This window comes from Salvelinus fontinalis, chromosome 11, assembly GCF_029448725.1.
Source record: "Salvelinus fontinalis isolate EN_2023a chromosome 11, ASM2944872v1, whole genome shotgun sequence".
Taxonomy (NCBI): domain Eukaryota; kingdom Metazoa; phylum Chordata; class Actinopteri; order Salmoniformes; family Salmonidae; genus Salvelinus; species Salvelinus fontinalis.
Window position 1 is genome coordinate 26,731,565 of NC_074675.1, and position 27,454 is coordinate 26,759,018.

The window sequence follows — 27,454 nt, forward strand, 5'->3', positions numbered from 1 at the left end:
ATTCCCAGTGGGTCAGAAGTTTACGTACACTCAATGAGTATTTGGTAGCATTGCCTTTATATTGAATAACTTGGGTCAAACGTTTTGGGTAGCCTTCCACAAACTTCCCACAATAAGTTGGGTGAATTTTGGCCCATTCCTTCTGTCAGAGCTGGTGTACGTGAGTCAGGTTTGTAGACCTCCTTGCTCGCACACGCTTTTTCAGTTCTGCCCACAAATTTTCTATAGGATTGAGGTCAGGGATTTGCGATGGCCACTCCAATACCTTGACTTCGTTGTCCCACAACTTTGGAAGTATGCTTGGGGTCATTGTCCGTTTGGAACACCCATTTGCGACCAAGCTTTAACTTCCTGACTGATGTCTTGAGATGTTTAAATATATCCACAATTTTCCTATCTCATGATGCCATCCATTTTGTGAAGAGTTCCAGTCCTTCTTGCAGCAAAGCACCCCGACAACATGATGATGCTGCCACCCCCTGTTGCTTCACGGTTGGGATGGTGATCTTCGACTTGCAAGCCTCTTCCTTTCTCCAAACATAACGATGGTCATTATGGCCAAACAGTTCTATTTTTTGTTTCATCAGACCAGAGGACATTTCTCCAAAAAGTACGATCTTTGTCCACATGTGCAGTTGCAAACCGTAGTCTGGCTTTTTTATGGCGGTTTTGGAGCAATGGCTTCTTCCTTGCCGAGCGGCCTTTCAGGTTATGTCGATATAGGACTCGTTTTACTGTGGATATAGATACTTTTGTACCCGTTTCCTCCAGTATCTTCACAAGGTCCTTTGCTGTTGTTCTGGGATGATTTGCACTTTTCACACCAAAGTACGTTCATCTCTAGGAGACAGAACACGTCTCCTTCCTGAGTGGTATGGCGGCTGCGTAGTCCATGGTGTTTATACTTGTGTACTATTGTTTGTACAGATGAACGTGGTACCTTCAGGCATTTGGAAATTGCTCCCATGGATGAACCAGACTTGTGAAGGTCTACAATTAGTTTTCGTAGGTCTTGGCTGATATCTTTTGATTTTCCCAGGATGTCAAGCAAAGAGGCACTGAGTTTGAAAATAGGCCTTGAAATACATCCACAGGTACACCTCCAATTGACTCAAATTATGTCAATTAGCCTATCAGAAGCTTCTAAAGCCATGACATAATTTTCTGGAATTTTCCAAGCTGTTTAAAGGCACAGTCAACTTAGTGTATGTAAACTTCTGACCCACTGGAATTGTGATACAGTGAATTATAAGTGAAATAATGTCTGTAAACAATTGTTGGAAAAATTACTGGTGTCATGCACAAAGTAGATGTCCTCACTGTCTTGCCAAAACTATAGGTTTGTTCACAAGAATGTGTGGAGTGGTTGAAAAACGAGTTTTAATGACTCCAACCTAAGTGTATGTAAACTTCTGACTTCAACTGTAGGTCCATTATAATTTCTACATATATATATTTTTTTTTACTCAAACCTCCTGCGGCTCATGGGCCGGATTTCCCACCCCTGCCATAGACCAGGACCAGGACACCAAGTGTACCACACAAGGAATAGGGTGCCATTCCCTTCTAGGTGTAATCCAGGTTCACTACATTCGTTTCATCAACCGGGTCGTGTCAGATCAGTGATTAGGCCAGCTCAAGGAAGGGAGGAAAGAAGGATCAATCCGGCATTAAAATGTATATGCGACAGGCTCATAATGACACAGGTCAAAGTGTGTGTCTGTGTTGTGATTATTATGCAGAGTCCCTCCACTCTGTGTCTCTGATTCAGAATTCAGAGCGAACTAATCTGGTTTAATGAGTTTAATGAAATATTTAAGGCTGCTGGATTTCCATGACACACACACAGATACACGCACACACAGATACACGCACACAGGCTGTATTTCTACAGTATCTACAATGCTGATTTCAACTGGGGCCGAGGTCATTCAGGAGTGCCTAGAGGCAAGTGAATCACCAGGGCAGGTTATTCTAGCTGTGTACGTGTGCATGTGTGCGTGTACCGTAGGCGTTTTTCAATGCAAATGTCATTATCTGATTCCCACTGAATCAGAAAGTGTGTGAAGCAAAATCTATTCTGACCGAGGAGGAAAAAAACATACAGCCTGTTCCCTCAGAGCAGGTACAAGCTGTACATAATCAGTAGTAGTACATTTCAAATCCATTAAAATATCATGTCTGTGAGATAAATATCCTATCCACTGGCCAAAGCCAGTTTTCCTTCCTTTTTTGAGCTGGCAGCTAGAGCAGTGTATTTCTCTCCTCTCCCATTCACCTCTCCTCCTTCTCTCCTCTCTTTTCCTCTGAGCAGTTTGAGAGCGAGAGCTGTCCTCTATAAACTATCACCTTGAAGCCTCACTGGTCCATCCCAGATGTACGAGGATGTGCATACACAATTAGATTCAATTTGTTTTTCCATTTCAACCTGACTGACAGTAATTCACTTAGCCAATGTGGTCTAATTAAAACAGCCATTATCTTTTCATAGTGAAAGAGGAGGAGGAGACCAGTAGACAGAGAGTAAGAATGAGATAAAATAGAGCGAAAGAGAGAAAAAAAGAGAGAAATCCGCAATTAGAAGGCTGTCAACTGTAAATCAACAGCCTTACTACATAGGCATCTCCTCCAGGTGCCATTGAAACCCTGATTAGAACCATATTACTTCAGCTAACCTCATTATACACACACCCACAAACACAGACACGTCCAATAGTTTTTCTACCTTTAATTTTTCCCCATTAGAAATCCTTAAAATAAGGACTGTGTTTCGTGTAGGTTTACCCTGACGTGACAATTTGATAACGGTGTAAATCTCTCTTGGACAAGGCGACTTGTATCAATATATTTGCCTGTATTTACCCCCCAAAAATGAAATGCTAATGTGGCTATCATACAGAACTACAAATGCCATTATGCTCTGGATGCGACTGCCGAATCGAGGCATAGGTAAGAATCTCTGGATTAACTAATTAATTGAGTAATTAATAAATTGGCTACATTTATTTAAATGGACCATTCTGGGAACTGTCTTGTGCACGTTTTAAATTGACACAATACCTGTTAGCAAAGGTGTCAGCTAAAGATGACGTGCAGGAGCTGGCAGGAATTTCTAGCATTTTCAAATTAGAGTAAATAGAGCTGAATAGATTGATAAAAGTCACCTTGTCTAAGAGAGATGTACACAGTTATCAAAACGTCACGCCAGGGTAAGCCTACACACAACACAGCCCTTATTTTAAGTGTTTCTAAAATCCCCTATGTGAAAAATGAATGGTGGATAAACGATTGGAAACATTTCCGTTTGACCGCTAGGTTCTATGGGTATTATGACACCCCCACTGTGGGGCTATATTACCCTTGACCGTAACAGAACTGTAGGCCTATAGGTCAACCCATGTAGCACCAATGTCAGTCATCTCTCATCCACCTTCCCCTTAATTGGCATCCCATTTGTGGTGGAAGGATCTAATGTGTATTGTTCAGTTGTTGTACACAGCATATAGCACTGCAGAAAAACAGACACTGTCATGAAAGCTTGGCAGCCATTTAGAAATGTGATGATGGGTAGCTTGTTTCACCTTTGGGTGTCATTGGATGGCACAGCTCAGCACCAAACCCAATGACCCTGCCACACACACAACCAACAGTACATCTGTAGGGAACAGTAAAATGAATGTGCGCGCACATGCACACACAGATTGTTGGAGAGAAATCCTAGCGATAACAATCCTTCACTTATCCGTTGGCTTGGCCCTAAGGCAGCATAGACAAAATAATTCTCAAAGCTATATTGCAGTTCTAAAACAAAAGATTTTTCACATTCAAAGCCATAAGAAATATTCCTGAAAAACGTCCCAAAATAGAACTATGAAATGGCAAGCGTCTGTATTTTGTACTGCCTATCGATAAACAAACTCCTTTTTAATGCAGAGCCAGAAACATTTCAATTGATTCTAGCTACAGAGACCAGCTTCAGCTTCACCTCAACAATCCCTTTTATTGCTCTCATTCCGCTTGTTTTTCTCTATTCAATCCATCTGATTGCATGAGAGTATTTGGGAGGATTTTTACCACAAAAAGAAAACAGATTTAGAACATTACCATATTGAAAATCACTCATAGAAACAGTCCAAACCAGTTGCCAACACAGATTGGAATTTTCAGAATCATCAAAAGCCTTGCAGGCAGCATGTGCAGATCCCCTGATCATTACAAAGCTAGGCAGTGTAGTCCATTACCTATTTAATAAATCCCTCTCAGCCTCAGCATGTGCCCTAGCTCTGGGCTCGGACCTGGTGTCAGGCTGCTGGTGGGTAGTGAGCGGGCCAAGACTGGGGCTGATACACTGAGTTGGATTAGTACATTCACTGGGAGGACTATAGCCAGAACTATAAACCCACCATCTGAAATGTATAGGCCGTGTTCTGGGAGGCCTGCATGGGGCCTGGACACAGAGTAAACAGCCAAGCTCTCCAACTTTGGAGGCATCAGCCCAGCTATTACAGAGGCAGCAGAGAAAGAGGGGAGGTTTTTAAAGGGAGCCCAGGTCGCATCATTTCATGTAGATCAACCCAATGGTTCACGAGAAAACATTTGTCTGTTACTTTGACCATATGGCGATACGAATGGTACTTACAGTGGCAAGAAAAAGCATGTGAACCTTTCTGCATAAATTGGTCATCAAATTTGATCTGATCTTCATCTAGGTCACAACAATAGTCTGCTTAAACTAATAACACAAATAATTATATGTTTTCATGTCTTTATTGAACACACCATGTAAACATTCACAGTGCAGGGTGGAAAAAGTATGTGAACCCTTAGATTTAATAACTGGTTAACTCTACTTTGGCAGCAATAACCTCAACCAAACATTTTCTGTAGTTCCTTTCCAGACCTGCACAACAGTCAGGAGGAATTTTGGACCATTCCACTTTACAAAACGTTTCAGTTCAGAAATATTCTTCGGATGTCTGGTGGAAGCCGCTCGAGGTCAAGACACAGCATCTCTAATCAGGTTGAGGTCAGGACTCTGACTGGGCCAGTCCAGAAGGCATATATTCTTCTATTGAAACCATTCTGTTGTTGATTTACTTCTGTGTTTTGGGTCGTTGTCCTGTTGCATCACCCAACTTCTGTTGAGCTTCAATTGTCGGACAGATAATCAAAACATTTTACAGGAGAATGTAAGGCTAACATGGGAATTCATTTTTCCGTCGATGATAGCAAGCTGTCCAGGCCCTGAGTCAGCAAAGTAGTTGGGATGAGATTTTGATGTTGGTGTGGTGTGCCTTTTTTTGTGTTCATTCCAATCAACTCAACTGTAGTTTCATCTGTCCACAAAATATTTTTCCAGTAGCGCTGTAGAACATCCAGGTGCACTTCTGCAAACTTCAGACGTGCAGCAATGTTTTTTTGGGACAGCAGTGGCTTCTTCCGTGGTGTCCTCCCATGAACACCATTCTTGTTTAGTGTTTTACATATCGTAGACTCGCCAACAGAAATGTTAGCATGTTCCAGAGATTTCTGTAAGTCTTTAGTTGACACTCTAGGATTCTTCTTAACCTCATTGAGTATTCTGCGCTGTGCTCTAGCAGTCATCTTTGCAGGACGGCCACTCCTAGGGAGAGTAGCAACGGTGCTGAACTTTCTCCATTTATAGACAATTTTTCTTACCATGGACTGATGAGAACATCAAGGCTTTTAGAAATTATTTTATAACCCTTTCCAGCTTTATGTAAGTCAACAATTCTTAATCTTAGGTCTTCTGAGATATCTTTTGTACGAAGCATGGTTCACATCAGGCAATGCTTCATGTGAATAGCAAAACTCACATTTTGTGAGTGTTTTTTTTATATTGCAGGGCAGCTCTAACCAACATCTCCAAACGCGTCTCATTGATTGGACTTCAGGTTAGCTGAGTCCTGACTCCAATTAGCTTTTGGAGAAGCCTTGGTGTTCACAAAGTAGACTATGAATTTAAATGATGAATTCAATATAGACAAGAAAAATACAACAATGTGTGTTATTAGTTTAAGCACACTGTGTTTGTCTATTGTTGTGACTTAGAGGAAGATCAGATTACATTTTTTGACAAATCTATGCAGCAATCCAGGTAATTCTAAGGGGATCACATACGTTTTCTTGCAACTGTAGATTGGATCCTGATCATTGCTGCTTGAAAATATAAGGGAGCCCTGTACGACCGAGGCATACAATGGATGATACAGGACACTGCAGGTATAAAACAAAGCATGCTGGTATATACACACACCTCCGTTTTCTTCCTACATATCAACGTTTACAGTCACAAAGGGGACCAGGATGATGTTGCAGCTGAGAGTTCGCTTACAAACTACACAGTCAAAAGTTTGGACACCTACTCATTCAAGGGTTTTTTCTATATTTTTACCATTTTCTACGTTGAGAATAATAGTGAAGACATCAAAACTATGAAATAACACATACGGAATCATGTAGTAACCCAAAAAGAGAGAAAAAAAGTGTTAAACAAATCAAAATATATTTTAGATTCTTCAAAGTAGGCACCCTTTGCCTTGACAGATTTGCACACTCTTGGCATACATACTTTTGGTAATGTTGTGTATAAACCCCACCCCAGTAAAAAAGAGATGACAGCATGAACACTCAACACTGAGGTTATGCACTGTACACAGAGCCAGGTGGGAATTTGGGGGAATTCTTGGAAGTAGAACAATTTGGGAGCGCGAGAGAGGAGACCCAGAGATCCACGGGGAACCTAGACCTGGTTGTATCTGGTCAGGAGGACTTTGTTAGCTTCAGCTGTTATTTGGCACTGGGCCGCCTATACTAACCCCTCTCTGACCAGCAGGACATAATGTACTAGAATCACACACAGTCGCACACACACACACACACACACAAACGAGAGACAAGGTCAGGAAACACAAGGGAAGGAATAGAAAGACAAACACTGTGTGGATGGAACTGGAGGAGAATGCAGCTGCAAGCTTATGTTTTGTTTATGTTAGTCTTCTAGATTATATGACTGATCCACAAACAATGGCATTGAGATTCACTGAGAGGAGAGTCATGCAATTCCTATCCCGAGATTCTGTCTTTTGTTTGGCCTAACACAGGCAGGCAGGCAGGCAGGCAGGCACACACACACCTCTGTGTTTTGTGTATTCCCCTGGATAACCCCGATGACCTCTTCCCTCACTTCACCACAGGAGAGACGGCCACACACACACACACACACTGCCTGCTGTGTGTTGCCATTCTCCTGCTCCTTTCACATAGGATTCATGGTATGTTGCCTGTCAAAAACAATTGGGCAATGTTTATATGATCCTTTTTCAAATAGCCACATTTTTACATCTTTCTTGTCAGCGTTTGCCTTTTATATAGCCATCGCTATACCCGGCAAGGAGCAAGAGACATTCAACGTTGACCCGGTTGATGCGCCCGTTGTCATGGTAACCCGACGAGACAGAAACATGTCCTAAATTCCTCTGTTTAAATTCAGACCCGCTTTCATTCGTCACGTTCGCAACAGTAAGTCAGCAGCTCATCACACTTGTAAGTAATTACCTTGTAATGTGTTCATTTTCCTGGTAGGGTGAATAAAAAAAGGTTGACTAGAGTTAAAAGTAAAACGTTGTCAGATATGTTCTGGTAATTATATGAGATGGAAAGCAATGAACCAAAACATAGTCTAGAAATGTTCTTTTACTTGCCTGGCTTGTTGGATTGACCTCCTAAATACATTTTTTTACTTTTTGTTTTTTGTTAGCATGTAACGCTGCCATTACACCAGTCATTTATGTGTTTATACTTTTTTTTATAATGACAAGGACACGTTTGATGTCGGACAACAACAGAATGTTCATGATTTAAAGCGTGGCAAAGGATACACCATCACAAAGAAATACATGATTCATTTGTTTATGCAGGCCCTAAGAAACATTATACACGACTAATACAATTTATTTTCAAAATAATAGAATGTTTTGAGTTGATGTTACTGGTCTGTGCAGCCTATGCCATGTAAATCAGTTGTTATTTTGTTCATTAAAACAGACAAGACACAGCTGGATGAACTTCTCTCCTTTCAAACTCCCCGCCAGTTATTTTTGCCTGAAGACAGAAACTCCACATCTCTAGGAGGCTAAGTTAGAAACTGTAACGGCGCTCTCTCTCTCTTCCTCTCTCCCTTTCCAAATCAATGTATCTTATTAGCAGCCATTACGGGGCATGGCATAGGATCTCTACCCTTATTCACACCAGTAATTCCACCATTTGGACATTGATTGTGCTGAAGGTGATGGAGGAACACAGAGAGGGGTAGAGATGTGTGAATATACAAACACAACCGGCCGTTGTTAAGGCTCTCAGGAGGTGATTTAACGCATCACACCTACGATTTGATGTATTACTATGACACCTACAGACAGCTGAGCAGCCAATTACATTTCAATTGAGGCTATCTGACCAGAGTCAATAAGGTTACAGAATAGCTGAGAGTATGAACAATTGAACCTAAAATTACAGTTTGCGCACTTTCCAGGGTTCTCTCCCCTTTGGTTACAGTAGGCTAGATAGTAATTCTGGTCAGGAAAAAAAAACTAAGAGCCAACCGAATATAAAGACGTGCCCCCCTCCCCCCCAAAAAAATAAATAAATAAAAGTGTGGAGGATATTGGGTTGTGAATCATCACGTACAGTAATCCAAAGCAGATGCTTCTCTTCGTAATACCTCAAATATGAGTGAGGCTTAGCTGCAGTGTGTGTGCGTGTCTGGCCATTGAGCTCTATCACCCTGTTGAAACAGTGGTGTTAATTACAGTTGATCCCTGGGTCTCACAGGAAGAGGGAGGGGTGACAGAGCATCCAATCTCCGATGAGAAAAGCCCAAGCCACTGCACCGCTGAACACCATGGCTTGCCTGGCATTCTGGCTCCTTCTGGGAGACTTTAATTTCCACTTTCCAAAGACAAATCTGATGCTTGGATAATGCAGTCACACAAGCGCACACAGACGCAATGACAGACACACCACACTCTCCGTATTAAAGCTTATTCCCACACAGTATCAGTAGACAGAGCCAATCCAGTTTGAAGGTACACAGTTGATTATAGCGTGACTTGGACTGCAGTAAACAGTCTCTGTGTGAAGCACCAACAGTCTTGTCTGCTGTGGATCTGTGTCCAGTTCAGTCTGATTTCACAGTGACTGTTTATACTGACCTTAGGGGACTATCAGTACGTCCTGTCTTGTGGCACGGCTCCATACAACCATGACAGACAGGACAAATGGATATCATATCATGTTATAAAAGCTTGGTTGGAGTGAAGAAAAACTGAACAGATATGAATTGGTGACCACAAAAGAGAGAGGGGGGGGAGAAGAGCTGCAGTTACCATGACAGCGTTCGCACATGGATAGGAAGTAGATTAGTCTGTTTCCTGCGGCCGGTGGGCCTGACTTCCCGTGGATCAGAGGGAGGGCCGCTTATCTAGGGAGGGGCAGTAAATCACTGGCTAACCACAGACCAGAAAATCATTTCAGCGACAACAAAACACAGACTCTGCATTTCAGTAGCCTGACAACACACAAAAAATGATTCTGCTGCTGCTCTGTCGTCCGCCACATACTTTAGTCTGAGACTGCCAATATTCAAGTCGTTTGTGGTGACGAGGGGCGTTGTACCACAGCGATTGAATCGTTTCTAATCAAGGGATCAAAGCCATTAACACATTTTCAAACCGCCACTTTACCCACGTGTGTTCTGGCTCTGGCCCAACCCATTGGTTTCTGGACCAATCAGCTGACCCGGGAAGTCGGGTAGGTACTCAGATCCAGACTTTATGCAGAGAAGAAACTAACATCCGTGGGTGTGGCGTAGTGTTCAGCCGGAGCAAGGTGTCTGGGTAGCCATGCAAGTATGTTAGACCACAACACAAAACAAAGGGGATAACTGACCACAGGCCATGTAATATCAGCCACAACACAGAGAGACCCGACCGCCCAATACAGAGATCTAGGCCTACTCATACAATCAACTAGACCTTCAGAGAATTACCAACATAGGCTGTCACTCAAATATGGACCTCAAAGCCAGTTCCAATGCATTTTTCCCCTCTTATCAGGGACAGATTTTGACCTGGGACAACAGGTGGGTGCGATTCATTATCAGGTAGAAAACAAAACTTGCAGTAGTCCGGCCATCGCAGGGTAGGATTTGAATACACCTTCAACCAACTGGCTCTTCAGCCACAGTGAGTCTGCTGAGTGGGTCAACATTTGTCTCCTAGAACCAGTCTAACCCAAATAGGCTGTTGATTTTATAAAACATTCCAACCTCATTTAGCATGATCTATTCAATTATGGCATAATTATATTATTTGTATTCATTCAAATCGCTGTCAATTACATACTTTTATTTTGAAGGCTAACTGCAAAGTCCACCATTGTGGATAATCCTTATTGTGGCTAGCTTCACATGAACTCAGCAAAAAAATAAATGGTCGACTGATTAATCGGAATGGCCAATTAATTAGGGCCGATTTCAAGTTTTCATAACATTCGGAAATCGGTATTTTTAAACACCGATTTGGCAAATTTTCTTTTTATTTTTACACCTTTTTTAAATCTTTATTTAACTAGGCAAGTCAATTAAGAACAAATTTTTATTTACAATGACGGCCTACGCCAGCCGGACAACACTGGGCCAATTGTGCGATGGGATTCCCAATCCTGGACGGATATGATACAGCCTGGATTCGAACCAGGGACTGTAGTGACACCTCTTGCACTGAGATGCAGTGCCTTAGACTGCTGCATCCATGTGTGTGTTAACTATTTAAATGTACTAGAATGCTTAAAAGGCCACAAACATTTTAAATATCAGTTATCGGTATCGTTTTTTTTTTGGCAAGGAAAATATCGGTATCGGCCAAAACTGTCATATCAGTGTATCACTAATAATGATAGGCCATCATATAATGGCACCATTATTATGACCCAATACCATAATATTGGCCTGATCCCACAGGCCTTATGTCTTTGTGTGAGAGTGTGAGTGTTTTTCCTGAGTGGGAGAAAAGCTGCCCTACCGCCACATAGAGGTTCCCACGAGACGCTACACAAGGTCAAGTCTCCACCATTTCTCCAGACTCCTCCTTTGAAGCCCTTCCTAATCTAATAGAGCCACAACCGGGAATTTGGATTCGTTCCGTTTTTTCAGTTACCACTTACACCCGAGAATATCTGTATTGACAAGGACTAGAGTTGGATGATAAATTGGGCTAATGATCCGATCCCCATGTTGCTTTTGGTGCAGTGAGGCCATTATCAAGTGTTTTGAGCTGTGTTCTATCCTCCCAATGCTACAGACTGAGCGGAGAGGTAAAATAACGGTCTGCTCCTCTCTGCAGTAACACCAGACAAATCAACGCAGCGCTCTACCTGCTGTGTACCACAGAAATAAATTAGATGAAATAACTAGGCCTACATCAACAACAAAAAAACAGTCAAATAGAGACTTCACCCTGAGATAACACGATGAAACAAACAGCATCAAAATACTCCAACGGCAAAGTGTTCACCTTCAGTTCACCTCCTTGACTGTAGTCATGGGACCTTTAAACAGATCAAACCTCACAGACTCATGCCCCTCTACTGAAACACATGATTAAGACAGCAGCGGCGTGTGATCATGGAGGATCAATGAACGCAGCTGAACGAACAGGTTGGTTCTCCACAACAACTAAGGATTCAAACATTATTTGGTATTTGTTCAGGAGCAGATGACCTTTTTTTTGTGTAGATGAGATATCAAGGTACAACCAGAGCTTTCTTATCATCGCTCCTTAGAAACTAAAGTGTCTGTCGTCGCAGAGAGAGGGAGAATGATGGTGGAGCAGATCAACGTGTATTAGGGGATATCATTCCCTTCTTAAAGAACACAAAGCTATATTCTGTAAAACAGTGTATTAGAATCCAGCTAAACATTTTACATTTCCAATAAGTCGCCGGGACAGGCTCGCATGCTTTCCAAATGTTATGCTTTTAATAACACTATTAGCACTAGCAACAGCATAGTGTATTTGTTTCCACATGGTCAGAGAAGTTGTCCAGATCCTAGCCTGGCGCTACAATAGGTTAACCTAAACCGGAGTCCCTGAGGCCAATCCTCCTCTGAGTACGGAATGTAAACATGTATCTGGCAACTGGCTCACACCGCTCCCAGTCTGATCACTGGTAAGTAAACAAGACTTTGGCAGCATTTACACAGGATGCCCAATTCTGATCTTTTTTTCACTAATTGGTATTTTGACCAATCAGATCAGCTCTGGAAAAAATCTGATGTGAAAAGATCTGATGTGATTGGTCAAAAGACCAATTAGTGGAAAGAAAAGCTGAATTGGGCTGCCTGTGTCAACACAGCCTCAGTGTCCTAACGGACAGCAGTACTCAGGACATTACAAGTGCAGTGGGGACAGTGCAGAGGGGACACATCAATGAAATTGGAAGGTAGCTAGGTGAACAGACTAAAGTATTGAGCAAAGTATGCAAACACACCCACGCAGGTAGGCGAGCACGCACACACCGTTAAGCCTGCTATTGACAGACACAGCAGGGAAGGCCATTCTACAGAGCATTGCAGAGGAAAGAACAGAGCAGTGAGGAACGGCTTTAAATTAATAAAGTTACTGCCTGTGGAGAGACAGTCAGGGCCTCGAGCTCTCACACTCCTCCAACCCTCTCTTGCAAACTTCCTCCCTCTCTAACCAGCTGTACGCATAAGTGCAGTGGCATACCAGGAGAGCCCCTCACATTTTCAACAGCCTTGGTACGTGCACACTTCACACACACACTACTGATTACCATAGTCTGATTAATCACGACTGCGACCAATGCTCTCTCCCTCTATTGGGCCATTCAAAAACAAGGCGTATCCTCATCCATTAATCTAGCAATTGCTGTAGAATTAACTAGCAGTACATTCACCACTCTGAGTTGCACCCAGACAACTGACCCTGAATCCAACACTTAATGATTTGCCAGTCAGTCCCAGTCAGACGAGCGTTGACCTGAGAGTGATTGGATTAAATGTTGTCCATTACATTCTCCTCTTTAGCGCCAGGCATTAATCAAGTGGGCCTGCCTGCGTTTCTGCATCGGGCCTGGGGGCAGAGCACACCCCTCCCTCTGCTGTAAGATGTGTCCATGTCCTGCTACAAGTAAATGTGTGTGTATTGAAGTCTATTAGTATACTGGAATTGTGTATTCATGGTATGTGTATAATAAAGTGTAATGAGATTTCCAATAAGTATTAAAAAAAAAGGCATTGGATTGAACACACTCAGGCTTTGCAATGAGCACTGGCTAGGAGTGGGAGGTTAATGGTAAATCAGGTCAATTATATCTCAGATACTGTCAGATCACTCACTCATAGATATCCAAGATGGCGTAGCAGTCGAACGTGTGTTTGTCTTGTCCCGTGTAAATAGTCCTCGTATTTTTCGTATACATTTCGTATGTATTTTAATTTCACTTTCCATCTAGGAACTGAATATACATTCCTGCAACCCGCCTCACCCGATGTGGTACGGACCTGCTATTTTTTTATACTTTAGAACCGTAACCCCAATCAGAAGCTAGCCAGAACTAGCTACTAGCTAGTAGTCAGTTAGCCACTGCTGCGGTCTTCACCCTTAACTCAGACACCAGCCAGCTTCAGCTCGGGCCAATACCCGCCAGTCTGCAAGCGCGATATCAACCCAGAGCATATAGGACTGCTTTTTCTCTACCACATCACCGGATTTTTTTTCTACTTCATCACCGGATTTCAGCCGCAGGCTCTGGACATTTGCACCTTGATTTCGCAGCTAGCTAGCTGCAAACCGTGTGACTATTAGCTTACGTCGATCCCGGAGCAAACTTAAATTATTCCGGAGCTAGCCAGCTGAGGAGTTCCATCAGCCATTCCTGGGCTACAGTCACCTATTTTTGCTGCAGATGCGGAGCCCCATCGGGCCTTCACGACTGAATGCCGACGTTATCTGCCCGAGGGAGTTATCCAACTGGCACCTCCGTCGCGACGTTACCTGAACGCTCATCTGGGGCCCGCTAATCGTTAGCTGTCCTATCGGCTGCTATCTGAATAAGAATATCGGACAATTTTTTTTCTTGGGTCACTATATCTATTTTGCCAATTGGATTGATCCCCTCTTCCACACGGAACCCCACTAATCTACCGACGGAAACGCACGAGGTGTCTAAAAATAGACCTCCATCCTATGCTATCTTGCTACCGATAGCCATCTACCCGGCCAGCTGTCTGGATTGCCGTGACCCCAACCAACCTCTACTCACTCGATTAAGCATGCCTCTCCTTAATGTAAATATGCCTTGTCCACTGCTGTTCTGGTTAGTGTTTATTGGCTTATTTCACTGTAGAGCCTCTAGCCCTGCTCACTATACCATATCCAACCTCTCAGTTCCACCACCCACATATGCGATGACATCACCTGGTTTCAATGATGTTTCTAGAGACAATATCTCTCTCATCATCACTCAATACCTAGGTTTACCTCCACTGTATTCACATCCTACCATACCTTTGTCTGTACATTATTCCTTGAAGCTATTTTATCGCCCCCAGAAACGTCCTTTTACTCTCTGTTCTAGATGTTCTAGACGACCAATTCTCATAGCTTTTAGCCGTACCCTTATCCTACTCCTCTGTTCCTCTGGTGATGTAGAGGTGAATCCAGGCCCTGCAGTACCTAGCTCCACTCCTATTCCCCAGGCGCTCTCTTTTGATGACTTCTGTAACCGTAATAGCCTTGGTTTCATGCATGTTAACATTAGAAGCCTCCTCCCTAAGTTTGTTTTGTTCACTGCTTTAGCTCACTCTGCCAACCCGGATGTTTTAGCCGTGTCTGAATCCTGGCTTAGAAAGACCACCAAAAATTCTGACATTTTCATCCCCAACTACAAGATTTTCAGACAAGATAGAACGGCCAAAGGGGGCGGTGTTGCAATCTACTGCAAAGATTGCCTGCAAAGTTCTGTTTTACTATCCAGGTCTGTTCCCAAACAATTTGAACTTCTAAATTTAAAAATCCACCTCTCTAAAAACAAGTCCCTCACCGTTGCCGCCTGCTATTGACCACCCTCTGCCCCCAGCTGTGCTCTGGACACCATATGTGAACTGATTGCCCCCCATCTATCTTCAGAGCTCGTGCTGCTAGGCGACCTAAATTGGAACATGCTTAACACCCCAGCCATCCTAAAATCTAAGCTTGATGCCCTCAATCTCACACAAATTATCAATGAACCTACCAGGTACCACCCCAATTCCGTAAACACTGGTACCCTCATAGATATCATCCTAACCAACTTGCCCTCCAAATACACCTCTGCTGTTTTCAACCAAGATCTCAGCGATCACTGCCTCATTGCCTGCATCCGTAATGGGTCAGCGGTCAAACGACCTCCACTCATCACTGTCAAACGCTCCCTGAAAAACTTCAGCGAGCAGGCCTTTCTAATCGACCTGGCCGAGGTATCTTGGAAGGATATTGATCTCATCCCGTCAGTAGAGGATGCCTGGATATTTTTTTTAAATGCCTTCCTCACCATCTTGAATAATCATGCCGCATTCAAGAAATTTAGAACCAGGAACAGATATAGCCCTTGGTTCTCTCCTGACCTGACTGCCCTTAACCAACAGAAAAACATCCTATGGCGTTCTGCATTAGCATCGAACTGCCCCCGTGATATGCAACTTTTCAGGGAAGCTAGAAACCAATATACACAGGCAGTTAGAAAAGCCAAGGCTAGCTTTTTCAAGCAGAAATTTGCTTCCTGCAACACAAATTCAAAAAAGTTCTGGGAGAATAAGAACACCTCCTCCCAGCTTCCAACTGCATTGAAGATAGGAAACACTGTCACCACCGACAAATCCACTATAATTGACAATTTCAATAAGCATTTTTCTACGGCTGGCCATGCTTTCTACCTGGCTACCCCTACCCCGGTCAACAGCACTGCCCTCCCCTCTGCTACTCGCCCAAGCCTTCCCCATTTCTCTTTCTCCCAAATACAGTCAGCTGATGTTCTGAAAGAGCTGCAATCTGGACCCTTACAAATCAGCCGGGCTAGATAATCTGGACCCTTTCTTTCTAAAACTATCTGCTGAAATTGTTGCCACCCCTATTACTAGCCTTTTCAACCTCTCTTTCGTATCGGCTGAGATTCCCAAAGATTGGAAAGCAGCTGCGGTTATCCCCCTCTTCAAAGGGGGGGACACTCTTGACCCTAACAGCTACAGACCTATATCTATCCTACCTTGCCTTTCTAAGGTCTTCCTTTTGACTCTGTCAATCACCACATCCTCATCGGCAGACTCGACAGCCTTGGTTTCTCTAATGATTGCCTCGCCTGGTTCACCAACTACTTCTCTGATCGAGTTCAGTGTGTCAAATCGGAGGGTCTGGCAGTCTCTATGGCGGTGCCACGGGGTTCAATTCTTGGACCGACTCTCTTCTCTGTATACATCAATGATGTCGCTCTTGCTGCTGGTGATTGTCTGATCCACCTCTACGCAGATGACACTATTCTGTATACTTCTGGCCCTTCTTTTGACACTGTGTTAACAACCCTCCAGGCGAGCTTCAATGCCGTACAGCTCTCCTTCCGTGGCCTCCAATTGCTCTTAAATACAAGTAAAACTAAATGCATGCTCTTCAACCGATCGCTGCCTGCACCTGCCCGCCTGTCCAACATCACTACTCTGGACGGCTCTGACTTAGAATATGTGGACAACTACAAATACCTAGGTGTCTGGTTAGACTGTAAACTCTCCTTCCAGACTCACATCAAACATCTCCAATCCAAAGTTAAATCTAGAATTGGCTTCCTATTCCGCAACAAAGCATCCTTTACTCATGCTGCCAAACATACCCTTGTAAAACTGACCATCCTACCAATCCTCGACTTCGGTGATGTCATTTACAAAATAGCCTCCAAAACCCTACTCAATAAATTGGATGCAGTCTATCACAGTGCCATACGTTTTGTCACCAAAGTCACATATACTACCCACCACTGCGACCTGTACACTCTCGTTGGCTGGCCCTCGCTTCATACTCGTCGCCAAACCCACTGGCTAAAGGTCATCTACAAGACCCTGCTAGGTAAAGTCCCCCTTATCTCAGCTCGCTGGTCACCATAGCAGCACCTACCTGTAGCACACGCTCCAGCAGGTATATCTCTCTGGTCACCCCCAAAACCAATTATTCCTTTGGCCGCCTCTCCTTCCAGTTCTCTGCTGCCAATGACTGGAACGAACTACAAAAATCTCTGAAACTGGAAACACTTATCTCCCTCACTAGCTTTAAGCACCAGCTGTCAGAGCAACTCATAGATTACTGCACCTGTACATAGCCCATCTATAATTTAGCCCAAACAACTACCTCTTTACCTACTGTATTTATTTATTTATTTTGCTCCTTTGCACCCCATTATTTATATCTCTACTTTACACTTTCTTCCACTGCAAACCAACCATTCCAGTGTTTTTTTACTTGCTATATTGTATTTACTTCGCCACCATGGCCTTTTTTATATATTTTTTTATTTATATATATATATTATATATTTTGTTTGCCTTCACCTCCCTTATCTCACCTCACTTGCTCACATTGTATATAGACTTATTTTTCACTGTATTATTGACTGTATGTTTGTTTTACTCCATGTGTAACTATGTGTTGTTGTATGTGTCGAACTGCTTTGCTTTATCTTGGCCAGGTCGCAATTGTAAATGAGAACGTGTTCTCAATTTGCCTACCTGGTTAAATAAAGGTGAAATAAAAAAATAAAAAAATTAAAATAGATATGGCCAGTCGTAACAACTCAAGATTTCAAGTTGAAAAGATGTGTACTCCATCATAGTACCACCACAGACTAGGGTAAGCAGTGCAAAATGACTCAATAAGGACTCTTTAGCAGCTAGAGTTGCACATTTTGGGGAATATTCAGAGGTGGAAACTTTCCGTGGGATATACGGGAATATATGCAAATTAATATTAATACCATTTAAATGTAGATGTTTTTTGCATTGGATATATTTACCATATATCATACCATATATAGATAAGGAGGTAATCCTTCCAATAGAAATAAAAAAAACAATTTAGTTACAAATTGAACTGAGTTGACTCTTCACATGGGATGATTTCACTGAACAACAAAAGAAAATGAATATTGAATGATCGCCAATGACCCATCGCATCTTCAAAAACATTTTCAACATACATCTGTAAAATGATAGTCTAGAAACTAAAGCTTTGGTTGTCTTCCACTCAGGCTTCCATGTCTTCTCCCTGGACCTCCTCAATGTACACCTCTTGAACATCAGACTGAGGCCTCATCTTCACTGTCACTTTCCATCCTTGTTGTGGATGGCTCGTTGTCAGGCTCAAAAAGCCTCAAATATACCCGGATGGCCACCAATTTTTCAACCCTTGTATTGGTCAGCCTGTTGCGTGCTTTGGTGTGTTTGTTCCCAAACAAGGACCTGGTGCACTGAGGCGGCTGATGTTGGTGGGATTTGGAGGATGATGGAGGCAACAGGGGAAATAGCCTCAGATCCACAAAGTCCCTTCTACCAGGTGGCTGATGAGATATGTTGGCACGACTGCCATATTGCATCTCCATCCCAAAGCCCTTGCTTGGGAAGTGTACTTCGCCAGACTGCCAATAACCTTGCCCTCATCCAGGCCAAGGTGGTGAGACACGATAGTAATGACACCATAGGCCTTGTTGATCTTGCACCAGACAGGATTGTCTTCCCTGCAAACTTAGGGTCCAACATGTACGCTGCGGCATATATGGGCTTCAGGCAGAAGTCTTCATGCTTTTGATGTATTTCCTCTGCTTGGAGCAACAGTGAAGTGGGCAGGGCAGTACGGATTTCTTCTCTTACATCTGCAAGCAGAGTCTGAACATCAGACAGGATGGCATTGTTTCCCTCAATCCGTGCAATGGCTACTGCTATAGGTTTCAGGAGTTTCAGGCTGCTTACCACTCTCTCCCAAAATACATCATCCAGGAGGATCCTCTTGATGGGGCTGTCCATATCGGCAGACTGTGATATGGCCATTTCTTGGAGAGACTCCTTCCCCTTCAGGAGACTGTCAAACATGACGACAACACCACCCCAACGGGTGTTGCTGGGCAGCTTTCAATGTGGTGCTCTTATTCTTCTCACTTTGCTTGGTGAGGTAGATTGCGGCTATAACTTGATGACCCTTCACATACCTAACCATTTCCTTGGCTCTCTTGTAGAGTGTATCCATTGTTTTCAGTGCCATGGTGTCCTTGAGGAGCAGATTCAATGCATGAGCAGCACAGCCAATGGGTGTGATGTGAGGGTAGGACTCCTCCACTTTAGACCAAGCAGCCTTCATGTTCACAGCATTGTCTGTCATCAGTGCAAATACCTTCTGTGGTCCAAGGTCATTGATGACTGTATTCAGCTCATCTGCAATGTAGAGACCGGTGTGTCTGTTGTCCCTTGTGTCTGTGCTCTTGTAGAATACTAGTTGAGGGGTGGAGATGTAGTTAATTATTCCTTGCCCACGAACATTCGACCACCCATCAGAGATGATTGCAATACAGTCTGCTTTCTCTATGATTTACTTGACCTTCACTTGAACTCTGCATACAGCAAATGAGTAGATCGAGCATGTCTGGTTGGAGGGGTGTATGCTGGGCGAAGAACATTAAGAAATCTCTTCCAATACACATTGCCTGTGAGCATCAGAGGTGAACCAGTTGCACACACAGCTCGAGCAAGACATTCATCAGCATTTCTCTGACTACGTTCCTCCATTGAGTCAAAAAAAAAAACATCTGATTCCAGAAGGACCATGAGCTGTTGCTATCGATAAGGTGTGTGATTCATCATTTTCACCTTGAATAGAAGTAGAGAGACTTTTGTCAGAGGTTGCTTGTTGTGAGCGCTGAGGGAACTTTATGCACTTGACCAGATGATTCTGCATCTTTGTTGCATTCTTCACATTTAATTTGGCACAGTATTTACAAATGTACACAGCTTTTTCTACATTGTCTCCACACATCAGATAGCGCCCGTGGCATTTTCCTGTAAAGATTAGAAGAGTAAAAAAAATGTATATAAAAAAAAATACAATTCCATGTACAGACAAATAGTTAAGCAGTTGTATGAAAACAGGTAAATTAACACTCCTCAGTTAGCAGGCTTAAGCAAGCTAAAACCCACATGGAACAAAAACTACCTATCAGAAATTGTTAACAAATTATAAATGATTTAAACACACTTTTCTGTAGGCTACTATTTACTAGTTAACCAAAAATCATGTATGTCATAAAATATATTCACCCCACCCAGTATTGTAGTCAAAACTTACCAGAAAGCATGTAGTCCTTGGCTCAGACAGTGTAGTAGTGTGGGCTCAATATCATCTCAGTAGTGTGCAAGATCTTGAGAATCAGCTGTACATGTTTTTTTGTTTGTTTTGTTTTACCTTTATTTAACTAGGCAAGTCAGTTAAGAACAAATTCTTATTTTCAATGACGGGCTAGGAACAGTGGGTTAACTGCCTGTTCAGGGGCAGAACGACAGATTTGTACCTTGTCAGCTCGGGGATTTGAACTTGCAACCTTCCGGTTACTAGTCCAACGCTCTAACCACTAGTGTGATGGAAGACTGCACTGCACATGTGATGGAAGAATACACTGTGCATGCAGAGGGTTGCAATTCCATTGGATTGGGAATAGTTTAACCAAAATATGCCACAAGACCTAGAATTGCCTTATGTGTATCCCACAAAAAAGGTTCACTGTTAATAGGTAACTTTTTTGGTTTATTTAAGCAAAATTTCCCAAATTCCCTGGCTTAACTTCCCATGGAAAATTTCCGACCCTTTGCAGCCCTAGTTGCAGCACAGCCAAACACAATGTCTGCATCCCAAATGCAGTAGTGGAGAGGGTAGTAAGTTAAGTTCCTCGGCGTACACATCACGGACAAACTTAATTGGTCCACCATCACAGACAGCGTTGTGAAGAAGGCGCAGCAGCGCCTCTTCAATCTCAGGAGGCTGAAGAAATGCGGCTTGTCACCAAAAGCACTCACAAACTTCTACAGATGCACAATCGAGAGCATCCTGTTGGGCTGTATCACCGCCTGGTACGGCAACTGCTCCGCCCACAACCGTAAGGCTCTCCAGAGGGGAGTGAGGTCTGCACAACGCATCACTGGGGGCAAACTACCTGCCCTCCAGGACACCTATACCACCCTATGTCACAGGAAGGCCATAAAGATCATCAAGGACAACAACCACCCGAGCCACTGCCTGTTCACCCCGCTATCATCCAGAAGGCGAGGTCAGTACAGGTGCATCAAAGCAGCGACCGAGAGACTGAAAAACAGCTTCTATCTCAAGGCCATCAGGCTGTTAAACAGCCACCACTAACATCGAGTGGCTGCTGCCAACATACTGACTCAACTCCAGCTCACTTTAATAATGGAATTGATAAAAAATTTATCACTAACCACTTTAAACAATGCCACCTAATATAATGTATATGTATATACTGTACTCTATATCATCTTCTGCATCTTGCCATCTTTATGTAATACATGTATCACTAGCCACTTTAAACTATGCACTTTTATGTTTACATACCCTACATTACTCTTCTCATATGTATATACTGTACTCGATACCATCTACTGCATCTTGCCTATGCCGTTCTGTACCATCACTCATTCATACATCTTTATGTACATATTCTTTATCCCTTTACACTTGTGTGGAATTGTCAGGTTAGATTACTCTTTGGTTATTACTGCATTGTCGGAACTAGAAGCACAAGCATTTCGCTACACTCGCATTAACATCTGCTAACCATGTGTATGTGACAAATAAAATTTGATACGGCATCCTATTCCCTATACGGTGTACTACATTTTGACCAGGGCTCATCAAAAGTAGTGCACTATATATAGAGAATAGGATGCCATTTGGGATGTACTGTACTTTGTGCTTCAAGATCTGAATTGCTTGTTCTTTGGGGTTTTAGGCTGGTACAAGCACTTGGTGACAACTGCCAATGTAAAAATGGCTTTACAAAATAAGATTGATTGTTACTAAAACAGCCTTTTCGCTGCTTATTGTAAGCAGAAAATGATTTTTTTCTCTGCTCATTAGAGGCTTGTGGCGTGGAACCAGAGGCGCGTTGTGTTTAGGGAGGAGTGGAAGAGCAATTGGACAGAGTTGCTGAAAAGCCATAAGAGTTTAGTGTCTCTAGTGAATCATACAACAGCTTTGACAAGGGCCTGTCATCACATGCTAGTGTCAAAACAATCAGCAATAGAAATGTTACAGGCCATTCTTACTCTCGTCTCCCGCTGTTGAGAGCGAACTAGAGCAAGAGTGAGCGAATGAGACAGGAAGCTTTTCATCTGTATAGCAGCTCCACCCAGCCAGCGACCCACTTATAGATCTGTTCCTACTTCAACCACAGCTCACATGATCCCAGAGGTGGAAATGTGTGTGGACACAAAACGTACACAAAACATACACTGCTGACAGATGTCCAGGAAAAGTTGAGTGGCTCTTGTATCCTGGTGGAAACACCTGCAGAACCTGACAGCCTATTGCCAGCTCTTATCCTATTCACAATGCTCTCTCTCACACACACCTCTCTCTATCCATCTATGTCTCCCTCTCCATCTGATCAGGTCTCTTTTTTGATACTCTTGTTCTCACTCTCTCGTTCTACATCCCTCGCACCACTCAACTCCATCAGATCGCTCTATTTAACCTGACACACAGAAACCTTTCTCGCCATTAATCCTTTGCAGCACCATTCTCAAATTGAAACTCCAATCCTTAGGGTGCATCTAGATTCACAACACAGCTTGTTTCATTAACGCAGCCTATTGAGAATTCCACTATGGCGAGTGCTGCAGTAAAGCTGAGACCACTAGCTATGTCACTTCTCTTTAAATTCTGCTTTGTGGCCTCGCCTCTAGGCTCCACACACACAGGCCTAAGCCCCAAAACCTGATCTGAGCCAGGCCTAGAGCCTCCACCTCTCATCCTCCTCCAATGGGAGAGCAGTATTCACCAGTGGGCGTGGAGGAGAAGGGGAGCAGGCCATGTTTCTCTAACTGTTTATTTTGTGGTATTCCCTAAGTACTCCCCCAGCTGCCAAACTAAGCCAGGAGAGGACTGCAGCAAAACACACACACACAGCCTTGTCTGTCTACCAAGGCGGTCTGACTAGCTCTCTTTGCCTACCCACCTACACTCCAAGTGTCAGTTACAGGTCATATCCTCCAACCATTTCCCAATTCACATTCATTCCTCCTTCCCCCTCCTCTCTCACTTCAAGAAACCAGCGTGGGAAGCAGGGGAGGGAGAGTGAAATGAATCCACACTGCATGTCTTAAACATGGCTCCTCATCCAGCTTTCTCTGCCACTCCTGGGCTGCATCCCAAATGGCAACATATTCCCTATAGAGTGCACTACTTTTGACCAAGGCCCATAGGGAATAGGGTGCCATTTGGACCTCATACCTGTGTGAACTACATAAATCGTCCAGTGTGTGAGTAATACTCACATCCAAAACACCCTTATGAAGGCTATTGCAGCTAGCTGAAATGTTCTCTATTGTGGTTAGTGGTATATCAAATCACTTGGAAGCTGCATATGCTGTGTGTCGGCTTTCTTCTAAGTGTATACATCTGCCCGTCCAGCAGGTCCCTCCCTCCTCAGGTCCCAAATGGCACTCTTTTCCCTATATAGTACTGTGCTACAAAGGGAATAGGGGCCATTTGGGGTGCAGGCATACTGCGTGCGCCAGTGAAGAAAGTATCTGAAGGCTAAAGGAGGAGAGGGATAAGTGATTTAAAGATGCTGGGTGAAAACAACCCTGGCCGTTAATGAATGGGATCTGTAAAGTAAGTGTGTGTGTGTCCTTTAGGAGAGCCCCTCCACAACTCCACACAGCCCAGGAATAATACATGCACTGTATCATTCCTCATCTCTGGCAACCTTCCACCTGCTGCTGAGGTAATACTGTAGAAGCCAGCGTGACACACTGAGGTCAGACACATTAGGGGGATCATTAAAGGTCTCAACTAGCTAGTTGAAGCAACGTTATGCTGACGTCTTATATGTTATGTCATGGCCAGCCAGGTTGGATACTGAAAGAAATGGGAAGTATTTTTAATTACCAGAAAAAGTACATTTCTCTCAGTGGGAGGTAGAGGACCCTGAATGACTATGTTTTTGTCTGGTGGGAGGAGTGAGGGAGACACTTCCATAGTCTTCAGTGGGTTTAGCTCTGTCGTGCGTTCAGTGTCTGAGTCAAAGGGCTTAGAGTGCATACAGGGTTACGCTACACAAGCTGCCTGTGAACTAGTGTACTTCAGGGAGTGTGCACTAGGCAGGGCATTGACTCTTCTCTGTTCACTGAAACAGAGAAGGAAACATGTAACAGTTCTCCTTGGATTGGTTCTGTCTCCAGGTACACTTGGACAAAGGGGAACAGAGAGGAGAATCCCTGTGTATTAACGGGAGTCACGAGGACACCGGCTGGGTCGTGACACACACACTCCAGTGGCCCACTGACTGGGCCCCATGGGACCACTTCAACACCAGAGAGAAAGAGAGGGACATAAATCTCTGTGTCCAATCTCTCTAAACCCTCTTCTTGGCTTAGCATTGGACTATGAAAGGGCATTGAGTTCCTTTTGAGATGTAGGAGAGCATAGGGGACGTGGAGGGCATAAGGCCCGCATAATGGACCAATACATGGGCTGACCGGCAAGGAATTTGAGAATAATCTTTTTAAATCATGGGCAGTGCAAACTGCAAAACAGCCCACCATGCTGTCCAAAACATAAACTGGACAAAAATGCTGCTCTTTGTGTTTCAGAAAGTTATCCCTATCTAGAAGTGTGACAGTGATTCAGCCAATTCCATTCCTTCAGCCTACGGTCCAACTTGAGTCCATGCCATCAGCAGTGTGCCATAATAATAATCCAGTGGAAGAAGGAGAGAAATCACTGACAGTGACACAAAATAAACACCCACTAATTCACAGCACAGCGATACAGTATGTATGCCTTGAGATACAAAACACACTTCTGTTAGTGGACCTATTTATAAACACATGCCATTAGCTCACTGTATGTGTCAGTTGCTACTCTCAAAATGGCCATAGCAGAGAACCAGAAGAGACAGCGGTGAAGGAAAGCCAACTGAATAGCACTGGAGGGCTTAAAACATTATATACACGTGTCTCTTCAAACACTGACTTATCAACCCAAATATGAATGTTCAACAAACTCAAGCCAATTTTTTATAACGCAGTGTCTCGGGTGCGAGTACACACAAGTACTTACACAGGTTCTAGCAGCGTAGTGTCCCGAGGGAGGAGGCCCCAACAAGTAAAGCCTGTTCAGCTGAGATTCACACTGGCTTGTCAAACTCCATCACAGACAGTAATGACTTGTTCTGAGGAAAAACTAGACCTCGAACTCTGTGTGTGTGTGTTTGTGTGTGTGTGTGTGTGTGTGTGTGTGTGTTCATAAGGAGGGAATGTGGAGGAGATATTTCCTGAATACTCCAGAAGGGCAGAGGGTGAGAATGGGAAAACCTGAAATGCCGTCAAACAAAGCAGCCTGCCAGCGACAGTATGAGAGGACAAATATCAATTGTTTCCATAAAGCGCGGTGGCTTTGAAGATCGAACTCACTTGATGAAGCAGCGGGCTCCTTCGAACGTATATCCCTCCTCCCATCCCGTTGGTAAATCTATGCGGGAAAGAGAGGGGGAAGAGGGGGGAGTAATGAATAGGCTACGAGACAAATAAATCGCAACACACACAAGCCGCTGTTGAGATAGGAGCAGAGATCTGCGCGTGACCGAAAACACAGTTTCCCACGCCAGCCCCTTTGGCAATATTTATAGCCTACCACTATGCTATCCATTAATGATATATCCTAGTGCGGATAATAGAATAGCCTCATTGTCATTTCCATTCGTATCCGTTATTCAACCTATTGTATTGATAGGAGCCAATTAAAATGTGAGATAGGCTATGCTTAGGAAGCAGGCTTTTACAGTGTGAGGACCTATACATTCCGCGCACGAAGTCTTCCCGCTATTGCGGTGGATATGGAATGGTAACAATAACATCCTTATCCGCAAGTCATTTTCACAACAATGCAAACATGTGTTACAAGTTATAATGTTATCAACAACTGGTGTTAAAATTGTTACAAAATAACTGCCCACTGCTTCGACTACGGGCGTATGCCTTAGTGTAGGCTACAACCATAGCAAGTGGCAAACAATAATGTAAAAAAACGAATTTATTCGTTAATTAAATGTGAATGCATACGTGACGGAACTTTCAACAAGTCTGTCGCAATGCCTAGGTAACATTAACGTTAATTGGCGGCTCAACTTGGTGGTCCTCGCGCAGAGGCTGTTGCTTGCGGCAGGGAGTCTTCGCTCAACGTTTCTCGGTGGTTTCTGAACCCCTTCAAAACCGAGACTCTTGCGGTATGTGACGAATGGAAGAGTTCTATGAGAACTGTTTTTACCTGGGGTTTTTCTGTGCCCCGTTATGACGGCCTCTCCGGTGACGGGATGCAGCCAGGTCGTACTCTTGGCTTCTTCACTGTTGGGTAAGAAACGGGGAGAAGGTGAACACGCAAATAACACAGACATTATCAAACGCGTCGAAACAAAGCCAATACACTTCCATGCGCTGTATCCTGGGAATATTTACTTGATGAAGAATATCCTTCCGTCCCGAGTAACCCCATAACTCCAAGAAGAAGGCAGGCAGGAGAGCCAGTCTGGGTTTAGATCCGCCGCCATGTCTAGCAGAGGACGGGATCTGGAGTGCGCGTATCCGTGCCGTCGGCGCGTACTCGGGAAAACATTAGCAACTGGGCGCGGGGAACCTCTGTGGGGCGGGAGTGTGCTTGCATGGAAGAGAGGTCTCCTCCTGTTTTTACATTGTTTTCCAAACTTTTATTGAAACAAATGATAGTTTGTAAGTTCATACTAAGGAGCATAAACAGTAGCCTATATAATCATAGCCTAGAGCAAGCCTATGATTCAGAAAAATAGCCCACCTCAGTTATTTACATGCTAAAGATGTCAAATTCAATTAGATATAGCATTGAGTAATATCAAATCCATACAGCATGTCCTTGAAGCCTAGGGATACTGAATTAACCAATGGAATACTCATCCCGCAAGTGTACTATAGCTTACGCGGATGGTCAGTCTGTGCTGTTCCGTATTATCACACATGCCATCCCAGGTCAACCTTGAACCTCACTGCATGGTTCAGCTGTCTATAAATCCTTCTTCCACC

At 43.6% G+C, this 27,454-nt stretch overlaps 1 protein-coding gene across 14 annotated transcripts in view; it reads right to left on the reverse strand.

The window, feature by feature from the left end:
- Positions 1-26,999, reverse strand: part of LOC129865391 (pleckstrin homology domain-containing family A member 5-like) — a 144,572-nt gene extending 117,573 nt beyond the window's left edge. For 7 of the 14 annotated variants that reach the window (XM_055938155.1, XM_055938160.1, XM_055938157.1 and 4 more), the window contains exons 1-3: positions 26,858-26,994; positions 26,670-26,746; positions 25,817-25,874 (exon numbers count right to left, since the gene is read on the reverse strand). In XM_055938155.1, the coding sequence (XP_055794130.1) occupies positions 25,817-25,874; positions 26,670-26,746; positions 26,858-26,949 (227 nt within the window). In that variant the 5' untranslated portion in view covers positions 26,950-26,994. Of the gene's footprint in view, positions 1-25,816; positions 25,875-26,669; positions 26,747-26,857 lie in introns of all 14 variants that reach the window. The other 7 variants (XM_055938147.1, XM_055938152.1, XM_055938149.1 and 4 more) reach the window with 2 other exon arrangements.
- Between the last annotated feature and the right edge of the window lie 455 nt (positions 27,000-27,454).